The sequence below is a fragment of the Myotis myotis genome, unplaced genomic scaffold (assembly GCF_014108235.1).
Source record: "Myotis myotis isolate mMyoMyo1 unplaced genomic scaffold, mMyoMyo1.p scaffold_m19_p_6, whole genome shotgun sequence".
Taxonomy (NCBI): Eukaryota; Metazoa; Chordata; class Mammalia; order Chiroptera; family Vespertilionidae; genus Myotis; species Myotis myotis.
Window position 1 is genome coordinate 39,061,791 of NW_023416368.1, and position 23,376 is coordinate 39,085,166.

At 45.9% G+C, this 23,376-nt stretch overlaps 1 protein-coding gene across 12 annotated transcripts in view; it reads right to left on the bottom strand.

Annotated features, from left to right (window-relative positions):
* COL23A1 (collagen type XXIII alpha 1 chain) overlaps positions 1 to 23,376 on the bottom strand; it is a 259,865-nt gene that overhangs the window by 217,314 nt on the left and 19,175 nt on the right. For all 12 annotated transcript variants that reach the window (XM_036313545.1, XM_036313553.1, XM_036313544.1 and 9 more), the window contains exon 2: positions 21,478 to 21,544. In XM_036313545.1, the coding sequence (XP_036169438.1) occupies positions 21,478 to 21,544 (67 nt within the window). The remainder of the gene's footprint in view (positions 1 to 21,477; positions 21,545 to 23,376) is intronic.

The window sequence follows — 23,376 nt, forward strand, 5'->3', positions numbered from 1 at the left end:
GCTTGTTCACTTGTCAGTGTGGTCTCGGTCCACCATCTCTGCTTCCAGGAATGATTCCTGCAGAAACACATGTGGACAGGAGGTGCACTGCCTAACTGTGGCGGGCAGCCGGTTATTCTTTTACATCCTAACTTACCGTTTGTCAGGGACCAGTACTTTTGTGAAATACAATAAAATAAAGTAGAAAATGAAATTTAGAAAACCAAAAACATGAAAGTACTAGCTCATTTTTTAAAACATAAGATTCAACAGACATAAAAACTACTGGTTAAAATGCTATAAAAGTTTCCAAACACTCCCAATTTCTATCCCAATCTTGTTACAGACCCATAACCAGGTCCAGCACTCATTCAAAAACCACATTTTGAGTAGCACTGCCTGGAACATTGCTTAAGAGCAAAAATAAAAACATCTAAATGACCACCAGGAACATGCTTGTTGAGTACACTTTGGTATATCCATATTATGGTTTAGCAATAAAAAATAATGAAGCATATGAGTTAGCAATTCCACGCCTGAGTACATGACCAAGAGAAATGAAGACATAAGTTCTCCAAAAAAACTTGTACAGGAATGTTCATAGCAACTTTACTTATAATAGCCAAACAGTGAAAACTCAAATGTCCATCAATAGGTGAATGCATAAACAAAAATGTGTTTATGGCCATACACTAAAATATTATTCAGCCATAAAAAAAGGAATGAAATCCTGAGACATGCCACAACATGGATGAACCTGGAGAACGTTATGCTGAGTGAAAGAAGCCAGATACAATAGGACACATATTCATGTTTCCATTTAAATGAAATGCCCAGAATAAGCAAATAGAGGGAAACTGAAAGTAGATTAGTGGTTGCCAGGGCTGAGAGTGACAGAGGGATTGGAAGGTGATGGGGTTGATGAAATGTTCTAAAAATGGTTATGGTGAAGGTTACATAACTCTGTGTATCTACTTAAAATCACTGAATTGTATACCTTAAATAGATGAATTACATGGTATAGGAATTTTAACTTAATAAAGCTAGTATAAAAATAATGCAGATTTCTATAGCTATTACTAGTAAAACAACTGAATTAATTATTTAAAACCAACAGAAAATCCTAGATCTAGATGTTTTTATTGGTGATTTCTTCCAACTATTTAAGAAAGGAGCAACGCTACATCTAACCCTAATTCTTCCAGGGAACAGAAACAGGGCAAACATTTCCCAACTCATTTTATGAGGTCAGCATAATCTTGATAACCAAAACCTCACAAGAGAAGACAGGAAAAGTACAGACACTCTTTCTATCAAGACAGATACAATATCCCCAAACAAACTGAATCTAGCAGCATATTAAAATAATGTATCCCACCCAAGTGGAGTTTACCCAGGAATGCAAGGATAGTTAACATTCTAAAATCAATCAGGGTAACACTATTTTGACAGAAAAAAAGGAAGAATTATCATATGATAACCTTATAAATGCAGAAATATCACTTGACCAGTTTTAATACCCAACCATAACTTTTCACAAAACCTCTGAGCAAACTAAAAGAAAGAAAGTTTAATCTGACTGATAGCTACTAAAAACCTAAAGCAATGGGCATGCTTACTGTGTCCTGAGTTCAGTTCTGAAAACAGGGTGCCTTCTATAGGAATGGTAATAATTCTATCCTGCACTATTAAAGGCTTTTGCCAAAGCAATGAGTCAAGAAAAGAAATGAAAGGCATAAGAATAGGAAACCAATAAAACTCTATAGACAATATGAGAGTTAACACATGAATATGGCAAGGATGCTGGAAACAAGGGCAACATGAAAAATCATCAGCAGAAACAGAAAGCAGATTTCTAAAATGTTATTATTATTTAAAGCAGCATCAAAAACCAGTAAATTGGTAGGAAGGAATCTAATAAAAGTTTGCAAGCCCTCTGCACTTAAAAATGTAAAATGTTATGCCATGTTCATACATTGGAAGCCTCACTATTGTGAAGATGTCATTTCTCCCTAAATTAATTCTATAGTCAACAAATCCCATTCAAAGTCTCAGCAGCTTTTTTTTTTTTTTTTTTTTTTTTTAAAAACACAGAAATGGCAAACAGATTGTAAACCTTATATGGAAATGCAAAGGCCAAAGAATAACCAAGACAATCCTGAAGCACAAAAACACTGAAGCTTTGGTAACTAAAATAATGTGGTCCTGGCTCAGGGATAAAAATAAAAAAAAAGAACAATGGAACAGAAAAGGCAGTCCAGACGAAGACCTGCCCAGCCACCAGGATGGCTGAAATAAAATAGACAGAAAATGCCCACTACTGGCGAGACTATGGAGAACCTGGAATTCTGGAATTCTCATCCACACTTGGGGAGACGATTGCCATCTTTGGAAAAGGTGTATTTACTGAAATTGAACATCTGCACACCTTATGCACAGCAATTCTTCTGTACAGTGTAAACATACAGAAATGCACACATATTTTCACAAAACACATACAAGATGGCTCATAGCAGCACTGCTCATTATAGCCCCAAATCTGGAAATTATACAAATGCCCAACAATAGAATGATGAATAAAGAAATGAATGATTCAAAACTACACACAGCAACATGGATACATACACTGCTCAGCTGAGGACTAAAGAATCTATACCATGTGCGTCCACCCATCTAGAGCTTAAAACAGGCAAAGCTGACCTTCTGTGTGTGTGCACGAGGTGGCCGTGGGAGAGTCTCTGGAGGGCAGGTCATGTGCTGGTCCTTGACCTGGACACAGGTGTGCTGTGTCTGGCAATTCATCACATGGCATTTAGGAAATGTGCTCTTGCCTGTATAAGTTTTATTTTGACACACAGTGAAAACAAATAATGAGGCAGACATCAGAGGTATGAATGTGTTGATATCAGAATGAGAGAGTATTAAGTGTGTGTGTATTCACTGCCTTTCCACTGCCTCCTGTGGAAGCACTTCAGCTTGCCACCCCTACCCGCACCCCCACCCCCTACCCCCCACCCCCGTCACCGTGGCTTCAGAGAGGCTGATGGGAGAAAGGACAGGAAGGCCAGCATCAAAAGGAGCTGGGAACAAAGCGGGAGACTTTCACATTGCAGAGTGAACATGATTGGGAAAGTGAAAATGACTGATGTGGAGAGAAACTGGAAAAGGTCCAGGAAGGCAGAGGAGGAAGGACCAGGGCTCTTGGAGGAAAAGGCTGTTGGGGAGGAGAGCAGGCCAGAGAGATGCAGGGACCCCCCGCAGCTGACTGCCTGGAGTCAGGGTTTGGTGGTGATTTGAGCATGACCGTGGGCACCTGGAGCCTATTCAGGTTGACTGACAAAGAACGGTACTTTTAAGTTGTGAAGACAAAGAACAAAGTTCAGAATACCATGCATCATTTTATTTCTGAAGAATTTAAAAGTGGGTATTTGGTTGCCCTGGCCCGTGTGGCTTGGTTGGTTGGAGTGTCATCCCTACACCAGAGGTGGCGGGTTGGATTCTCAGTCAGGGCGCATACCCAGGTTGAGGGTTCAATCCCTGATTGGGGCGTGTAGGGGAGGCAACTGAGCAATGTTTCTCTTTCACACCAATGTTTCTTTCTCTTTCTAAAATAACAAATAAATGTGGGTATTTGTTTAAGTACAGGAAAAAGTCTGGCGGAATGTGCACAAAAGTGATTCAAGATTTACATCTAGTTCATGGGACGGCAGAGGGTGGGGAGGTGAGGTACAAAGCAGACTTTTTTTTTTTTTAACTTTAGAGCTATGGGTTTTTCTGTGTTTTTTGTTTTGTTTTGTTTTGTTTTTTTGAGTAGGGACAGTGAGTTAATTTTAAGCACAGTTTACTTTTACAATAATAAGTTGTAAAGACTGGAAGGGGTCCCTGGAAGGAGTGAAAATTGATGAAAGAAATACCAATAACAAGATATGCAGATGAATGGTGTGGAGGAAAACTAGAGAAGGTCCCAGCAGAAAGTAGCAAAGAAGTCAATTTGAAATGACTTCTGATGAAAGTGAAAGAAGAAAGTGCCAAAGCAGAACTGCATCTGAACATCAAAAAGACAACAATCATGACCACAAAAGAAACACACAACTTTAGCACAGGCCATGAAGACGCTGAAATGGGAAAAGATTTTGTTCATTTTGGTTTTAGTCATCAATTCAAATGGAAACTAAAGCCAAGAATTCAAGGGAAGACAGAGACTCAGAAGGGCAGCAATGATAGCGTTAGAAAAGACCACTAACAGCAAAGATGTGTCATTAGAGACCCAGGCTGAGCTCATCCACACCCTCGTCTTCTCAGTTACTATGTGTGGATGTGGAAGTTGGACAGTGAAGAAGGCTCATAGGAAGAATAAGTGGATTCACTGGAAACATGGTGTTGGAGGAAAGCTCTATAGATATTGAACTTCCCAAAAGACAAACAAGTGAGTCCTAGAGCAAATTAAACCTGAAACATTGCGGGAAGCAAAAATGAAAAAATTGAAGCTGTCCTACTCTAGGCGCACCATGAGCAGTCAGGGTTCTCTGAAAAAGACAATGATGCTGGGAAAAATAGAAGACAGCAGGAAAAGAGGAAGACCAAATATGAGATGGGTGGACTCCATAAAAGAAGCCATCGGCATGCATCTACTGGAGCTGAGCAGGGCTGTTGGGAAAGCGCACTGTGGACATCACTCATTTGTAGGGTCACTGGGAGCATGTAACACAGTGAGGTGGGAAATGAGCAGCTCACTTCCTAAGTGAAGCCTCGGAGACCAACTCAGTCGGCCTTAGGGGATTCTGGCCAGAGGGTTTGGAATCATCCCACAGCCAATTCTGAGAGGCGCACAGTCCCTGCCCCCCGTGAGGATGGGGCAGATCTGGGTTCATGCATCACTTCTCCATCCCCCACTCACCTCCACCTTCTTCCACCGAGACAATCTCCCTACATCCCGAGGTACCCTCTCCCTCCTGCAAGCAGTCTCTCCAGAGCATCTTCCCCCTCCACACATACAACGCCCCCCTCCTTACTACCTCCATGGTGAAGGGGCCAGTGTCCCAGTGCAGAACTTGACCCACACAGCCCCCTCTACTCCTAGTCCCGGATGGAGCGCCTGGATCCCTAGTGGGGAAAGAAAGAGTTCAGAATGTACACTTTAGGGCACAAACAGGAACAGAGAGGCACTATTTGCCCTCCTGGAAATTAAGCCCAAATCCTGCCTCAGGGGTGGCGGGGGAGGAAGAGGGCAGTCACTCCCAGGCACCTGCTCCTGGTCTTCCTCGGGAGACAATCCCTGTCCTCTCAGAGCACCCCCCACACAACATACAGAGAAAATGCTAAGAACTACCTCCCTCCCCGAAGGTCACTGCAAGGCCCACGGTCACACGTCATAAAGATGCTGTCCTGGAAGCACTTGGGCCCACAGGGTCTGTCTTTATCCTCAGCTGTGTGACAGCCAGTTCCGCCAACGGGAAGTGATGCTCAGGGTAAAGTCACTGTGCAGCCCTTCTATGGTGGCACAGCTCAGGCGCATTCTCTGAGCTTTGCTTCCAAGTCACCTGCTGCCCACCCACTCAGGGGCTCAGGTGGCCTTGTCTATAAATTTTAAAATATATAATTAGTTATTCCAGAGAGGAAGGGAGAGGGAGAGAGAGAAAAAAACTTCTATGATGAGAGAGAATCATTGATCAGCTGCCTTCTGTACACTCCCTATTGGGGATTGAGTCTGCAACCAGGGCATGTACCCTGACTGGGACTCGAACCATGACCTCCTGGTTCATAGGTCAACACTTAACCACTGAGAAACAATGGCCAGGCATCTATACATTTTTTAAAGATACATTTTCCAAAAAGCACTGCAAGGGAAGATGGATGCGTGAGCTTCTAACAGGGCAGGTGGTCCAGGCCCTCCTTGATCCTGGTCATGCAGTTGTCCTTTGTCTGATGGAAGTTCTTTCCTAGTGAGCTCTGTTTCCCTTGGAGCCTCAGCCTCCAGGGGTTGAACTTCTTTCTGTGCAGGCCTGTGAGTGAGCAGGCAACAAGGGGCAATTCTGAAGAAATGACCAGACAACAGGCCACTTCAAACCTAACATTAGGGTCATGAAAATCATGACCTGGTGGGAAAGGCAGCTCAGCCGGCATTCAGGCATTCAGTCCTATTTCTAAAGATGGGGCTGAAGAATAAAAAAGAATAGTGGGGCGGGGAAGAAGAGGCTGGGATCCTGAGGGAAACCCCAAGACCACCCAAATGCTGACTACAGATCTTCTATGAGGAAGCAGTTGCTCTCCTGCCATCTGTGAGCAGGACGTTCACACAGGGATTCTTGCATCAAAGAAACTAAGAGTCTCAGCAGAAATGACATTCTTTTCTGTGGAGGAGGCAACAAAAGAAAAGTACCCCATCCTATGCTGTCCTTGCTCCCTTAATGCCCACGAAATGATCTGTGTCTGGCTCTCCCACCTCCTGGGGACCTACGGGTAAATAAACAGACTTTATTAGATGCCTACTGTATGCCAAAAATGTTCCGAGGCTACACTGAGATAGATGTTCCCCATACATTGATCTGAGTGTATCCTGAAAACAAAGCCATCAGGTACATAATGCTATTCCATTTTACACATGAGGAGGCAGATAAGGTGTCTGAGGTCACATAACCGATAGGTGGCACAACTGGCATTCACGGGCAGGCTCACCTGCATCCCAACCCAGACTGCGAGCCCCCCATTGCATCCTGGCACTCAGGTGGGGGGTCCTCTCTGGGCCGCTCAGCCCTGCAGTGGAAGCCCCTGGGGCAGAGGGGTGGACACTGGGTCCAGGCCCACCCAGAAGGACTCTCTCTCCTGAGACCCTGAATCTCGGGCAAGAGACACGCATGGAACAGTCGGTGCAGATGCTCGGCTGAGGTTTCTACTTGGGGGCTGCCCATCCTTTCCTGCAGCCTGGACCTGGGAGCTGCCCTGCATGCTGCCCTTCCACGCCTCTTCCTCAGCGGGCACTTCGCCTCTGTGAGCTCCAGTGTTTCTTCCACTACTCCCCCTGTCTGTCTCAATCTGCCTGAATGACTTTCTGTTGCTAGTGACCAAAGCACGCTCATCTGTTCGCCATCCATCGGGTCTCCCTCCCTCGCCTCTGCTCCCAGAACAGCGCAGACCCACAAGGCCAGCCCTCGTAGCCGCCTCCCTCCTCCCGCACCAGCTGGGCCGTCCCAGGCTATAAACACTTAGGGAGGATGAAATGAGAACACCACGTGACAGAGTGGCCTGGAGCAATCTAGATTAAGAGATAAAGGAAAAGTGGGGACATTTCCATGTGTTTTGGTCATAACCAATCCTATCTACAATTTAGCAAGGGCAGCTGTGTCTATGCCACCAGCCCAACAAGGATAAAAGGCACACAGGAGGATGGGGCAGCAGGTTCATGGCAGGGCATGCCTGTGCCACCTCTCAAGGCTGCGGATGGCTCAGCTTTGGGGTGGCACACGGAACCTCTGTGAGGCCTCGGGAGGAAACACCGAGAGGCTCAGTGGTCAAAGGAGAGAGAAGACATGCAGAGAGACTGTGCGGAGGCGAGGCTCCCAGACCAGGGAGCAGTAGGGGAGTGCCCTGGTCTACACAGCTCCCAAGCCCTCCTCAGTGTAGGCAATTTAGCTGCAAAGGGTTGAGAAGGCTTTTCAGGAAGAATATTTCTGCACCATTTCCCTGTAGGAAAACATTTCTGACTGAGTGGCAAGTCCCCCAAGCCATCAGGCAGGACCGGATCTGATTCACGGAAAAGGGACCTTGGCCAGGGCCAAACCAAATGCTAATGACTTCCAATCATTGGCCTCCGAGCCAGCTCAGAACTCAGCAGAGCCAAGCCCTGGCCAGAGTTAAGCCTCAGATATGATCAAGGAGAAAAAGCCAAGAGGTAAAAGCATGGGAAAACGGAAAGGAAGTAAGGAGAAAGTCTAATCGCAAGAAGGGGCCAACACCTGAGTCAAGAAGCTGCCCGGTGCAGGCTGGCGGGCTCCTGGACAGTGTGGAATTCAGGAAGGACAATGTCACGGTGGCAGCTTTTTACAGCTTTTACTACCCCTTCTCCGTAACATTCCTCTAACAGACTTGTGACTATGACTCCACAACTCACCCAAACATATTTATAAAATGAGCTGAATTCCATGTGCTCCTTTAGTGAGGGCATAGTTTGTCCTTTCTTCCCTCACCCCCATCTAACACTCACTGGAGGGTCTGGTATGAGCCGGGCCCCATGCAGACATGGGGGGAAATGTCAGGGTTTCACAGGCTGGGGAGGGGGAGTGACAGGCAAGTGAAGTGACCTCAATTCCAATATGGACTGTTTCGAGGGATACCCAAAGTGTGGTGGGATCAGAGTGGAGGGGGCAATACATTGTGCCTAGAAAATGGGGAAAGTTCCCAGAAGAGGTGAGATTAAAGCTGGACCGTGAAGAATGAATATAGATTCTTCAAGTAAAAAGCCAGGAGGGGAGACTGTGGAGGGGAGCTCAGCAGTGAGATCCATCTGGGCTTGTGTCCCTACAGTCAGACGCTGTGGAAACTCAATGCCCCGGAGAATGGTTACATGAAGTGCTCTGAGTTCTGCCCCGCTGCTATGAGCTACAGGAGAGCCCTGCCCAGGTATGTCCATCCAACCTGGCTTGGTCTGGCAGGGAGCCCACCTCCGCAGCCATGAATGTCAATGTGGGCACCAGAACAGCAGCTGCACTTCTGGATCAGCTTTATGAGAAAAGGAGACTCGTCACTGTGTCTACACTCACAGCCCGAAACCTCCTCTAGAGGCTGCAGCTGGGAATGCCACAGCAGCACCGGGCAGCCTGGATCTCGGACCTATCACTGTGGTAGATCTGGTGGGCGTGTGCCCGACCCTCATTAGCAGGATAGGAACGGAGATTATGCCTCTGGCCCTCGCTCTGCGGCTCAGGTTGTCGCTGCGAATCCCTCCGTTTCTTCAGCATGAGCTCGTAGATAAGCACCGCACAGACAGGACACTATGCCTCCCTGGTGATACCTGTGGCCCTCTTCAGCACGAAGGATACGTTACCCTTGAGAAAGGAGGAGATGGTCCTACAAGCTGACACGGGCCAGACCTGATGTGATGGGTCCCCTCTTCTCTTTCTGCAGAGTGCTAGGCGCACGAAAGGCCTAAAAAATATCCTTGATGTACAGATTGTTATTTGTAATTTTTAAAGTCAATTGTATGATGACCTTTCTTTGCACTTAAAAACTAGCACAATGTTCTCTGTACTTTGAAGTGTTCCAAACACTATATGACTATATTTACTACTTCTGACTCTCTTTACTCCAGATGGCTGGTTAATTTTGTAGAGAAATTAGAAACCACAATCATAGACATGCTTTCATATGTTATTCAGTATGACAGGTAACTTTTCTTCAATCTTTTTCTATATAAAAATTTTACTAATAAAATATTTTGGAGCAAAAAAAAAAAAAAAAAAAAAAGACAGGAGGGGAGAGACATTTCAACCAAAGGAATGACATATAGGTGCTGACTGAGAAGCAGTCACTCCATAGGGTGCAGGAAGGTAATATGATGTGAGAAATGGGTCAAGAGAGGAAAGCAGGAATTAGATTGAGGAAGGCCAACACAGACTGCACATTTGATCCTGAAGGCCATGGAGAACCACGGAAGGCTTTTAGATCGCACATTGCTTTGCTCTAATCCTGAGAAGGCATGGAAAGGATGAAGGGTGATGAGAGTCTGAAGAAGGCAGTGGTGGTGGGGATGGTAGAGGGAGGGCTCAGTCTGCACATGAAAGACAGGATAAGAGAACTAACGGCCTGGAGAGAGAGACGAGGGAGGAGGAGAACCCTGAGAGAAGTAACAGAGGAGGTAATGTAACAACTAGTTCCCTTTGTCATCTGAGCCATGGTGCCCTGATATGTGGTCAAACATTAATCTGGATGTTTATGTGAGGATTTCTGGAATGATATTAACATTCAAACAGGTGGATTTAGAGCACAGCAGATTATCCTCCATAATCAGTTGAAGGCCTGAATAGAACAAAGAGAATTCCCAAACAAGGGAGGACTCTCCAGCAGACTGCCCTTGGACTTGATCTGCAACACCAGCCCTTCCTGGTTCTACAGCACATGGCCTTTGGACTCAAACTGGAACATTGGCCGTCCTAGGTCTCCAGCTTGCTGACTCACCCTGAAGATTTTGGACTTGCCAGCCCATAATCACATGAACCAACTGCTTAAAATAAATCACTTTTTTTAAAAATGTATTTTTATTGATTTCAGAGAGGAAGGAAGAGGGGGAGAGAGATACAAACATCAATACTGACGAGAATCATTAATTGGCTGTCTGCATGCTCCCTACTGGGGATCGAATCCGCAACCCGGGCATGTGCCCTGACTGGATTTCGAACCGTGACCTCCTGCTCTTATGAGCCACGCCAGCTGGGCATAAATCACTTTTTATAAACATATATCTTTATAAAGATATATCTTTTTGAAAAATTGTTGACACTGCCCTAGCTGGTTTGGCTCAGTGGATAGAGCATCGGCCTGCAGACTGAAGGGTCCCAGGTTCGATTCCAGTCAAGGGCACATGCCCAGGTTGCAGGCTCGATCCCGAGTGGAGAGGCAGTTAATCAATGATTCTCTCTCATCATTGATGTTTCTATCTCTCTCTCCCTCTTCCTTTCTCTCTGATATCAATAAAAAAATATTTTAAAAAAATTGTTGACACTATTACAGATGTCCCCATTTCTCCTCCTTTGCCCACTTCTACCCAGCCTCCAATGCCCCCTCCCAAGATATATCTTTATAAAGTTACATATAATTTCTTTATGTAAGATATATTTATTGGTTCTGTTTCTCTGGAGAACCCTGACTAACAGTGAGGAACAAGTCTGCCAGCCTCCAGAGTAAGGAAGGAGGCAAAAACCACAGCCCACTGCTGTCTTCATGACCACCCCCAACATACGTGTGCTCAGAGTCAACACACAACCTCTTCGCTGCCTAAGAATCAACTTGCTGTTCTGAGGGACACTGGCGCATCTTGGGATGCCTGGCTTCTCATCACACAAATCTTGGCGTCAGTGTCCTTTTCCCAGAGAAGCTTCCCCCGGTCTCCCTTTCTAAAGAATATCTTAGCCCTCAGCACCCCTTTAGCCCTCTACCAAAGGACCCTGTTCATGCCGCCATAGCTCCTCTCATGATTCACAGTTACCATTTATTTATTGGTTTACCATAAAAAAAATTTATTGTTTTAGTTCGTTTGTCTTCTCTACCCTAACCCAGACACTTGGAATGGAAATTCCATCAGAGCACAGATTTTCTTTTGTTCACCTCTGTGCCCCCCAAATATAAATATTTTTTAATGAAGAATAAAACCTACACTTGGGATTACTGTGCCATTATTAAAGAGTAGTTCAGCCCTGGCTAGTGTGCTCAGTTGGTTGAACGTCATCCCATGCACTGAAAGATTCCCAGTCAGGGCACATACCCAGGTTTCGGGTTTGATCCCTGGTCAGGGTGCATGTGAGAGGCAACTGATCGATGTTTCTCTCTCTCTCTCTCAAAAACAAACAAACAAACAATAAAAATATATTCTTTTTTTTTTTTAAAAAAAGAATAATTCATTGAAGCCCAGAAAAGTTAAATAACTCACACAGTTCTAATTGGCAGATCCAGGTCTCAAGTCCAGGCCTGTCTTATTCCAGAAGACCTGCTTTCTATTATTCTCCTATTCTTCTATTATTCTCTATTGTTTCTGTGTGAAACAACCTCTACAGTGCACCTCTCAGCTTTAAAAGATCCTCTAGAAATGCAGTGTTTACGAAAGACAAACATTTTTGGAATACCTGTGAGGGTCAGGTATCCTGCTGAGTGGACAGTAGACATTAAGTCAGATGGAGCTATTTCCCAGGAGATCAGGAGGTGGGCAGTATAGGTGTGTGATCCAGGAAGACATCTGGACAGGGCTGTGTCCAGCTCAGGGCCAGAAACAGAAACTGGTCAATACCTTTTAGCTGTTTTACTTGTTGTTCTGGACTATTCAGAAAATGTGCCTGGACGGTGGGGCTCGCATGAACCAGGAGGTCGTGGTTCTATTCCAGATCAGAGCACATGCCAGGGTTTCAGGCTTGATCCCCAGTGGAGGGCATGCAGGAAGCAGCCGATAAATGATTCTCACTCTTTCTCTCTCCCTTCCTCTCTGAAATCAATAAAAATAAAAATATATTTTAAAAAAGAGAGAAAAATGCAAATAAGAAAAAAAAATGAAGGGCACTTATAATGCAATCACCCCCTGTTCACATTGTGATGTTATTTTGCTTTACAATCAGTTTTCTCCCTATTGAAAAGCTGTGGCTATAGTTCCCCTATAAAGGTCTCTCTGTGTTATTTTCAATGTTTTTGCTACTACAAGTGATGCTCTGATAAACATCAACGTACAAGCACCTTCACACAGCTGTCAGAATATATAGAGCCTAGGAGTGAAAGTGCTGGGAGAAAGTTTGTACTTTTCAAATTTTTGTTTATATGCCAAACTTCCCTCCAGAAAGATGGAAACAATTTAAACATTATCAATCTGACTGCTGAAAACTGATATCTTGCTGGGTGTTTCTGCAATTATTCATGACATGGACCATCTTTTAAAGTGCCCAGAGCAGTGCCTGGAGCAGCACAGGTGGTCTATAAGTATTCACTGAAGGGAAGTGTCACCATTTGTATTTTTCTACTGGGGACTCCATATATTCACATCTTTTGCCTATTCTTCCACAGAAGTATTTGGCTTTCCTTATTCTTTTGCGAGAACACTTTTTATCTCAGGACTATGAACCATGTGTTTGTTATTTATGTTGAACTTTGTGTTTTACTTGCCCTTGATTTGAACTTCTGTGTGCTTTCCAGTAAATTTTTAAAATATTAATTATCCTCCTCTTTTCAATTCCTGCTGGAATTCTATAGAATTTAATGAATATAGTGGGCTCCCTCTGGTGGTCACAAGAAAATCCCTGGTTCCCAGTGGTTAGTCCATAGTTAAACCTCGAGACTTTTATTTACAGGACACGGTACATTTTATAATTAACAGATTCTGAGTGGCTAGACGAAGCCTTAAGAGAAGACTTCTAATTATTTTCTTCCATTCATCAGTGGGTCTACAAAGTGGTTCGAAAGGCCACTGTCCAAAACCATGCTTATAGGTCTTGCCTGCCAAATCCCTCTTTGGGGATTTCCTGTGTCTACTGGGACAATCACCCTTCCCCCAGGCTTGCAGCCTTGGGCACCTCTGTCCACTCCCAAGCCCATCCATCCTGTTTGTGAGTTCTGTCCACCACATGGTCCAGGGACTGTGACAGCTGCTCCCTGTCATCAATTCTCATGGCCCTCATTCAAGTTCTCGTGACCTCTCCTCCAATGAAGTCATTAGCAGACAGTAATCATCTCTCCTTCACGTGCCCAGCACCATTCTAAGGTCAGGGGGCGTGATAGGGAACAAGACGAGGTCCTCACCCTGAGCACCCTCTCAGTGAGTTTCTCTGCTGGAACCAAATCTGTAGGACTTCCCTCTTCAAACTCTTTCCGTTCTCAGCATATTATAATTCTTCTTTCTGTGCTGTTGTCCTCCAACAGCCAGATCTGCAATCCCTCTAACAGTCTCCCTTTAACAACCTTGGTCAAGATTGCCCCCAGGACAATTACAGAATAGGTACAGAGAGATGAGTGAATGAATGAATAAATGAATGAACAAATATCTATGCATGGTAGAGAGGAAACTGAGACCATTCTCTAGAGAATTCTAGCCCTCCCCCCAAAAATCAGACACACAAACTATTCCCTTCCACTTTGCACAGCCTGACATGAATAGCTTAACTATCATTACGCTACTTAAATTTACCACAAACTCAAGTCAACTAGGATTTAACACATAAAAAAATGTATCATTTAAAAAATTCTACAAATAAGAACTAATTGGAAGGGGGATAACAATTTCCAGCGTCAAAGTACTAGGAAAATGCACCCCCATCGCTAAGCTCTTTCCCAAGCCAATGGCCAGAACAAACAAGCTGAATGCAAGCGGCTTCTACCAAGTCTGTTCTGTTCTGTAACATTCCTGCAAGCTGTCGATGGATGTATCAAGGTCTATGTCATTTCCATGCTGTGCTCTCCTAGGTAGATTTTCACTCCTCGGCTCAAACTCCCAAACACTTTGCAGAGCAGTGAAATTCTAACTCTGATTACTCTGTCTATCAATTTCTGGAAGGTCAGCCTGCACTGCAAGCACAGTGCACTTCATGTGGAAACCATATGCAATGTCGCTGGTCTATTATATAAGGATACAAAAAAGGCACAACAAGGAATTGAAGGGTATTACCACAGTGATGAAACGTTCTGAATATTTCCAAGGCAGGTCGAGCCCGGTTAGAAACAGTGAGTTGTGTGAAGGGGCAGCCGCCCTGGGCTTTGCATGTGGCCTCTGGAGGCCATGAGTGCCTCACAGGAGTCCCTAGGCCACACGGTCTCGTTTCTTTCTGGTTCTCTCACTCCAGTGCTCTGTCACCAGCCTTTTCTCACCCACGTCCCAGAGGACATTCCAATAAAGCCTGCCAAGACTTTGTTCTTTCCCCCCAGAATAGTCCCAGCCAAACACCAACTCTGAATTTCCTCTCCCTACCTCTCTGACAGCCCGGACTGACGTCAACGAAAATGAAGAAGGTAACAGGCCGCACAAGGTGGGTCAGCACTGGCCTGGGGGCAATGGATCTGGCTTAAGAGTGACCACACTGACTCTCCAGAAGCAGTGCCAGGCCCTGTTCTGAACCCTCTACATGTATTTACTCATTCAGTCCTTGCAACAATCCTTTAAGGTAGATGCGATCAGAAACTCCATTTCACAGATGAAACACTGAGGCACACAGAGGATAAATTACTCGTCCGAGGTCATGGAGGTAGTGACAGAGAATTTGAACCAGGCAGTCTGGGTTGAGCGTCCAAGTGCTTTCCCACTGGGCCATGCTGCCTGTTGGACAAGTTCAACAGCAGGAGAAGACTTGTGTGGTTCCGTGGCTAGTCAACTGTCCCTGAAGCAGGACTGAAGTGGTCACCTCCTATCTGTGTCTACCCAGCTGTATCATTTTCTTTTCTGGGAAGAACACACTAAAATTCTTAGGGTAACCCCTCCGCCACCCCAGTTCTCAGCCCACATTCTGGCAGCATCAACACCAACCGCTATCCAAGAAAGGTCACATGACCTAGACCTAGCTGATCAGTGCATCCATGCTCCAGGCACCGTAATTAGTTCAGGAATAGGCACCTGCCACAAACCAAGAAAGTCCAGGTCAATTCTGGGATGTTTTATTAATTGTGGTAAAAATACATAATTTTGTATGTATTTTTACCATTTGAACTTTTGAAAAGTGCACAATTCCATGGCATTGAGTACATTCTTAATATGTACAACCATTAACACTACCCAACATTTCCAGCACTTTCCCCCTTTCCAAACAGACACCCTGTACCCGTTCCACAATAGCCCCCTGAGTTACTTTGCGAGGGCTGCCATAACAAAGCACCATATTAGTGTGGGTGGCTTCCACAAGAGAACTTTATTTTTTCATAGTTCTGGAGACGGGAAGTCCAAGATCGAGGTGTTGGCAGGGTGGGTTCCTTCTGAGAAAGGAACCCTTGGCTGGTCTTCCTCTGTGCATATATGTGTCCTAATCTCCCCTTCTTATGAGGACACCAGTCATATGGGATTGGGGCCCACTTTAATGACCTCATTCTAACTCAATTACCTCTTTAAAGACTATATTTCCAAATACAGCCACTTTCTGAGATACTGGGGGTTAGGAATTCAACATGTGAATTTTGAGGACACATTTCAGCCCATAACACTTCTCCATTCCCTGCTGCTGGGACTTTTGGGAAGCAGAGCGCTCTGTCTATTGGGGTTGCTGAGAAGGAGTGATCTACCCGTGGAGCTGTTTGGAGCCACCTTCAGGCCCCCAGGAGAGACTGTCTGAAAAGGACACAGAGAAGAGCTTAGAGATGGAGAGAGAGGCCCTGAGCCTGACACACCTGATTCCGGCTCTGCCTCTGTCCTTTTCATTTCCAGTTACATGAGTTAATAATTTCCCCTCTTTTGATTTATTAATGTAGCATGGTCAGAACATTAGTTAGTGTTCCGAGGTTTCTAACTAAAAGAGTTTGTTAATGCAACCACCTTTCACACCAGAGTGGCCCACATCTCCAGGACGTGCAGGATGGGACACATGGCAGCTGTTCACGTGGATTTAGGCTCTGAGGTGCCAGCCCTGAGCTGTCCTCTGGAACTTCAGAGCACAGTGAGGCGGGGTGTTGCCGGAGTCTCCCACAGATCAGGCTTCAGGGCCATCCCCAACCCCAACCCCTCCTGAAAGGATTCAGGATTATTGCTCTGAGGGCCACCTCCCCCAACACACGATGGGCTCCTGTCCTCCAGCCCAGTGTCGCCAGCCCTGCAGCATGCCTGGCTTGTGATGGGCTTCAGGACAAAGCACAGGGAAGCAGAGGACAGGGCGAGCAGCAGCCCTCCTTCCCTCCAAAACTTCCCCGGAGGACGGTCTTTAAGAACATAGGACAAGAAACAATCCAGTGTCCCTGAGGGGTCTGGTCACATTCCTCAGGGGACAGCCCGACAACCAGACAGGATTCCATCATTTAACCCAACAAGGCAGCACCTGCCCTCCGGTGTTGGACTGAGTCAGACCATCTCAAAGAGAAATTGCAAACTAAAAAAAGCAACACAGGGACCACAACCTCTGATACCATTTGTTTAAAAACAGGAAGGGAGCTACTGGCTGAAATGTCCATAAACTATCTCAAAAATCAGGCTGTCTGGCCCTAATCGCTTTGGCTCAGTGGATAGAGCATCGGCCTGTGGACTCAAGGGTCCCAGGTTCGATTCCGGTCAAGGGCATGTACATTGGTTGTGGGCACATCCCCAGTGGGGAGTGTGCAGGAGGCAGCTGATCGATGTTTCTAACTCTCTATCCCTCTCCCTTCCTCTCTGTAAAAAATCAATAAAATATATTTTTAAAAAATCCGGCTGTCTGTACCATAGCCACTAGCCACACATGGCCATTTAAACTAAAATTAATTAAAGTTAAGTAAAAATTCAGTTTGCCAGTTTCAAGGGCTTGATAACCATGAGAAGCTAGTGGGGCTGCCAACTGGACGACTGGATGGTGTGCAGTTCTATCATCTCACAAAGTCCTATCAGCCAGTGCAGCTCTGGAAGACTTCAGCTACCTGGTAACAGCCCCTGGGGAGGGGAGCAGGAGGATGGAAGGGGGGGGGGGTATTGTTCACATGTAATCTTTGGTAGTACTTGATATTTTTTTTATAACATCATATATTATTTCCTACTGAAAGTTAAACATTTTAAAACTTCAAACATTTTTAAGCATTTAAATACACAGGGAACATAAGAAGGTGTTAGAATACCTAAGGGACAAGGCTCAGTTGCACTGTCTAAAGCAGTGGTTCTCAACCTTGGCTGCACATTAGAATCACCTGGGAATCCTTTTAAAATCCTGATTTCTGGGCCTCATCCTCCGGAAATTCTGTTTCTTTGTTACTAATGTTGTGGCCCCACCCCATAACAAAGAAACAGAATTTCCGGAGGATGAGGCCCAGAAATCAGGATTTTAAAAAGATTCTCAGGTGATTCTAATGTGCAGCCGAGGTTGAGAACCACTGCTTTAGACAGTGGTTCTCAACCTCTGGCCCTTTAAATACAGTTCCTCATGTTGTGATCCAGCCATAAAATTATTTTCGTTGCTACTTCATAACTGTAATGTTGCTACTGTTATGAATCGTAATGTAAATATCTGATATGCAGGATGGTCTTAGGCGACCCCTGTGAAAGGGTCGTTCAACCGCCAAAGGGGTCGCGACCCACAGGTTGAGAACCGCCGGTCTAAAGCCTGGGCGTGTCTGTGGAAGGCAGAGAAGAGTTTAGGGGTAGCTGTGAGAACAGGCAGCCTCGGGGCCTCCCGGGGAGCAGCCGCACACCGGATCCACACTCGCACCTCATTCATGCTCACACCTGATCCGCACTCGGTGGTGCAGGAAGCTCCTCCGTCCCTCCCATTTCAATCCTCTCAGAAACCTTGTAAGGTCCTCAGGACGATTATTATTCCCATTTGTTTTAATTTCCTAAGGCTGCTGCAACAAATTACCACAAACTGGGTGGTTTAAGATTATGGAAACTTCTCATCTTCAGTGCTGAAGGCCAGAAACCCAAAATCAGTGCGTTGGCAGGATGGATTCCTTCTGGAGGCTCTGAGGGAAGACTCCCTCCCACACCCCTCCAGCCTCTAGTGGCTGCGATCACCTTCCATGGTCCTGGCTTGTCTGATCTTGCCTCCACCCTCCCATGGCCTTCCCCTCTGTGTCTCTGCGTCCCAAATCTCTCCCTCCCGTATCTTACAAGGACAATCATCACTGGATTTAAGGCCACCCTAAATCCTGGATGATCTCATCTTGATATCCTTGACTTAATTATATCTGCAAAGACCCAATTTCCAAATAAGGCAGAGGTGGGGAGCGTCTGGCCCGCGGGCCGTATAAGGTCCTCAAAAATCATTTGGTCTGGCCCTGCCAAGGCTTTAGGGGTGAGTTAATTAAATGTTTGACCAAATATAGCAGGCTAATTTTTAACTTGATAATTTTGTATGGCCTGCAAATGATGTTATACATATCTAAATGGCCCTTGGCAGAAAAAAGATTCCCACCCTGAAATAAGGTCACATTTATAAGTATGGGGGTTAGGACTGGGACGTATCTTTTAGGGCAGTGATGGCGAGCCTATGACACGTGTGTCAGAGGTGACACGCGAACTCATTTTTTTGGTTGATTTTTCTTTGTTAAATGGCATTTAAATATATAAAATAAATATCAAAAATATAAGTCTTTGTTTTACTATGGTTGCAAAGATCAAAAAATTTCTTTATGTGACCCGGCAGCAGAGTTAAGTTAGGGTTTTTCAAAATGCTGACACGCCGAGCTCAAAAGGTTTGCCATCACTGTTTTAGGGGAACACAATTCAGCCCACTACACCATTTTATAGATGAGGGGTGAAAGGCTTGAGGGCCTCTCACTTGTCCAAGGTCACAGGCCTACTTCAGGGCCCAGCCCTGCCAGTCCCCCTCCACTGACTCAGGCAGGAGCAACAGCCTGGCCCTCCTCTCAGCCTCATGGCTCCCCCAGAGTGTCGCTTCACAATGGGCAGCACACACAGAAGAGCCGCCCCCTTCTCTGGCCTCGATTATCAGTCTGCTGCATCCTAGGATCTGACAAAAGATTACACTGTCCTCCAGGCGTGGGAAGGAGCCAGGCCAGGGGGATCTGTGGGGTATCTAAAATCAGATGGGACCCAAGCTATGGAGGGTGGTCTGTGTGTCTGGACTCCAGAAGTCTGCAGGGCAGATCAGAGCCAGAGAGAAAGGGAATGAGTTAAGGCTTCTGGTGTTGGAGAAAAGGCCTCTGTTGGAGAACGTGCCAGCCTCCGGGGTTTTGCATCAATGTAGGGCTCTGGTCCAAAGGGCTCAAGTGAGTCCTCCAGCTCAGAGTGACAGGAGGGAAAGTATAGCAGGCATGGGCATGAGTGTGCATGGGGGCCTGGCCACACTGACCACAGCTGTCAGATGGCTTGATGGCAGCCACGAGCCCTCGACAACATCAGCACAGGGCTGCCAGCAGGGCCCTTCTCAGAGAGCAGGGAAGGTCACTGTCCTCTTGTCAGTGGGAACTGGAGGCTTTGACCAGCCTTTCAGCCTCCATCGTTCTCCCTGAAACCCTCTTGGGTCCCCCAAGGAAAGACAGGACACAGGACTGCCTCTGGGTCATGGGCTTTGACCTGTATTTTCTCTATGACTTCAAAAAGCTTATAGAGGCCACTCTAATATTGTCATCATTTTTTGGTGAAGACCCTATAGTTAATAAGTGGAAGACCAAGGTTTGGACCTGGCTTGGATTTATTCGGGAGCTCCGTGCCCCATCCCTGCCTCCTCCTCCCAGTCCATCTGTCATATGTATTTGGGACTTTCAAGCTTCCTGTCAGCAACCCACAGCATGAAACCCAGTTCACTTCACCATCCAGGTCATGCCTACAAATAGAAATAGCTGAAACAGAAACTTCACTCCAATAGTTTTTATTCAAGTCTATGCTAGTTCAAAATTTCAAAACACTGCTGTAACCCACGGAACTGATTTCATATCTTATGAATGCATTGTGCCTCCCAGTTTAAAAAAACATCCACAACACTCAGGAAAAGCAGGGGAATCATTCCTCTTTTATATATTTTGCAGATCATCCAAAAATTATTTGTGGGTCTGGATTTTTTGCCCCATTGAAAACACAGCTTCTGACTTACTGAACAAATAGTGATGTCATTACCTGTCATATCCTTTCCCTCCTATCAAAACCTTGGGGAGGTCCTACTACTAAAAGCTAGCTCAAGATGGACCATCAGGTCCTCTCCTGCTGGGCCCCCAGAGACTGAGTTTTCACACCAGGAGGCCCACCCTTGCAGACATCCTGGGCATCTCCCAACCCTGAGATGTTATCAGTGAGCTTCGTTTCTGGACCAGTGAAGGAGGTTGAGAAATACCATGCAACTTGGCTAATGGAAGGTGTGACAATAAGGTTAAGGGCCACTGGCTCAGCTGCTATGATCTATGTTCTGTCACCTTGTCCAACATGGAGAGAAGCCTGGGAAATATGACTTTCCGCTCATTCACTGCTTTACACACCATCCTGCGAGAGGTTAATGCTAACCCTAAAAATGCCAGGGCTGCAACTACACACCTAAATTCTCAATCATCGTCTGTGCAAAGCTCCCATGAGGACAACCAGGAAGACCTGATATGAATCAGGATTTGAGCCACATGAGTTAGGAATCAACAAATCCCAGTTCTATTCCCAGCCACACTAGTCTACACCACCAAAACCCAAGAGAGATATGATTATTTGAATAATTCAGACCATGTTTCCTGTTTCCTTCATCTACCTCCACCAAAAGAAATGAAAACCAAAAAAAAAAACCCCACACAAAACTATTTGGCCAGATTATTTATCACAACCCTCCCCCCAGACCTCCCAAGGTTTGAAATAGAGATAAGGTCACAACGATAATACCCTGTGGCTGGTTCGTGCCTGTTTTTCCATCTTCAGAATGGAATGGCTGGTGCTGTCCCAGCATCTAAGCCTTTATTATAAGTCATCTCTAATGGTTCTCAGCTCCCCCGCCAACACCACCATCGCCATCAAACCGAAACAGTGAATCATGCTGTGATCTTTGACTAACGACATGCCTGCCAGGGAAGAGGTAGGAAGAAAGGCCCATGATGGGCCACAAGGTACAACATACAGCCTGAGACCCAAGGCAATCATCTTGACCATGTCCTCGGCAATTTTGAGCAGACAGAGAGAAGCCAGGCCTACAGAAGTCAGGAGCCAGCAAGGATCAAATGTCCACTTACCCGGAGGGCAGACGCATTCCGATGGCGCTTCCCGAACAGTCCGGAGCTTGACTAGTCCCTCCAACTTCTGAAACAAGAAGGGAGGAGAATGAGGATGAGCTTGAGAATAGAGTAGAAAAATCAGCAAAAACCAATGTATCAAAAAAACAGAACAAAAACTAGATCGACAGTGATGGGGGTATTTTTGAGAACATTTTTAATAGGTCATTAAATTCTACAGACAGTTTTGGAATGAGAGAAGAAACAAAAATAAACATCGAGCAATTACTCGGGAGTCCCTGAAAAGAAGGCGGCACAATTCTGCTTTGTTACAACATTTTCAAACACAAATCAAGGAAAGCCAAAACGACCATGCAGTCCGGGTGAAAGTTGGAGGCTGGGCAGCAGCTTTCAGTACTTGGATCACACCATCCGCCCTGGAAGCCCCCAGGCCCCCAGCTCAGCCCCTCCCAGCCCACCGAGCTCAGACCCGCTGCCCAGCCCAATCCACCAGGATGGCACTTTTTCTTTCTTCTTACCTGTGGGGATGCTTGCCCTAGAAAATTTGGTTCTGTACAATTCAATAAAGATCTCTGCGGATGCCCAGCCCTGTGCTCAATTTAGGCGAAGGGAAAAGAATTACCACAGAAATCAAGTCAGAAGTCACAGCTTTACTATTATGATAGCTCACAGTACAGCTTGGCACCATCACTGCCCGATTTGACCCTAGGAGTAACCTCTGTGGCCCGAATTATTGTCACTGAGGGGACACAAGGCACACACAAAAACACAAAACAAACAACAGAATAACAACAACAAAAAAAAACAAGATGAGAAATTAGTCCCAAATCCCAAGTCTAGATTTAGGAAAGTGAAGCAATTGGCCCATAACCCCCAAACTAGCCTAGGCTTGAGTCCTGACAAGAATATGCAAAGTATTAACTTTTCTCTAGGAAAAACAAAACAAAACAAAAACCAATAAGCCCCTCTAAAAGCGAAACAAAGAAAATCCCAAATGTGTTAACCTTAGTGGAAAAATGCACTATGACGGGCAGGAGTACTTGAGTTTCAAACATGAAAATGTAATTTTTAAAGCACTGCTTGTCAGATGTGAAAAGGGCACCCTGGTCTTGAGCCCTTGAGGCCAAGCCTGAAATTTTCACAGAAGACGGGACTCCAGCCAAGTCCTGTATTGTCTCTGGCTGGAGCAGCCCAGCACCAAGGCCCGGAGACAAAAAAAACCAAAAACACAAAACATAACCAGGTTAGCTCCAGCTGCCTGCAACGCCTCTATCCCTGCCTCCAGTCACCCTCATTTTCCAGATGGGCAACAGACAACAGATAGAATTAAGGCCAAGTTTTGGGGGAGCATGCGGATGTGTGATCATGACGCCTTGGTGCAGGGGTGTGAAAGCAGTGCTGCCTTTAATGCATCCAACCTCTCCATCCTCACTGCACCTCTGGCCCACAAAGCCTCCAAAATCTTAACATGGCCAGGTCTGGACACCAGGCTCTCAGCCCCAATTCGGTTCCCCACCTGCCATGAACTCCTGCTCTATGCTGGAGCGTCCTGCGAGCAGCCCCCATCCCCCAGAATGCCTCCCACTCCAACCCACCAAAGCTTCTCCAGGGCTCCCACTCAGCAGCAGCAAACACCACCCAGCCCTGGCCTGGTGCGCGGGTCCCTGGAGCACCGCAGCCACATGGGGCCTCAGAAGCTGCCTGGGCATGTGGACAAGGGTGGCACCTCAGAATTCACCTTCTCCCCACTGTATCTGCAGATGCTATTATCGATTTCAAAATTTACCTGGAAAAAGAATCCAGCCTTCTAGTTTAAGCCAATTTGTTAGTGGAGCTCTCATCTGTTTTATCGTTGCTGGTTAGACTAGAAGTCACACTAATCCCCTCCCCCCTTTCTTA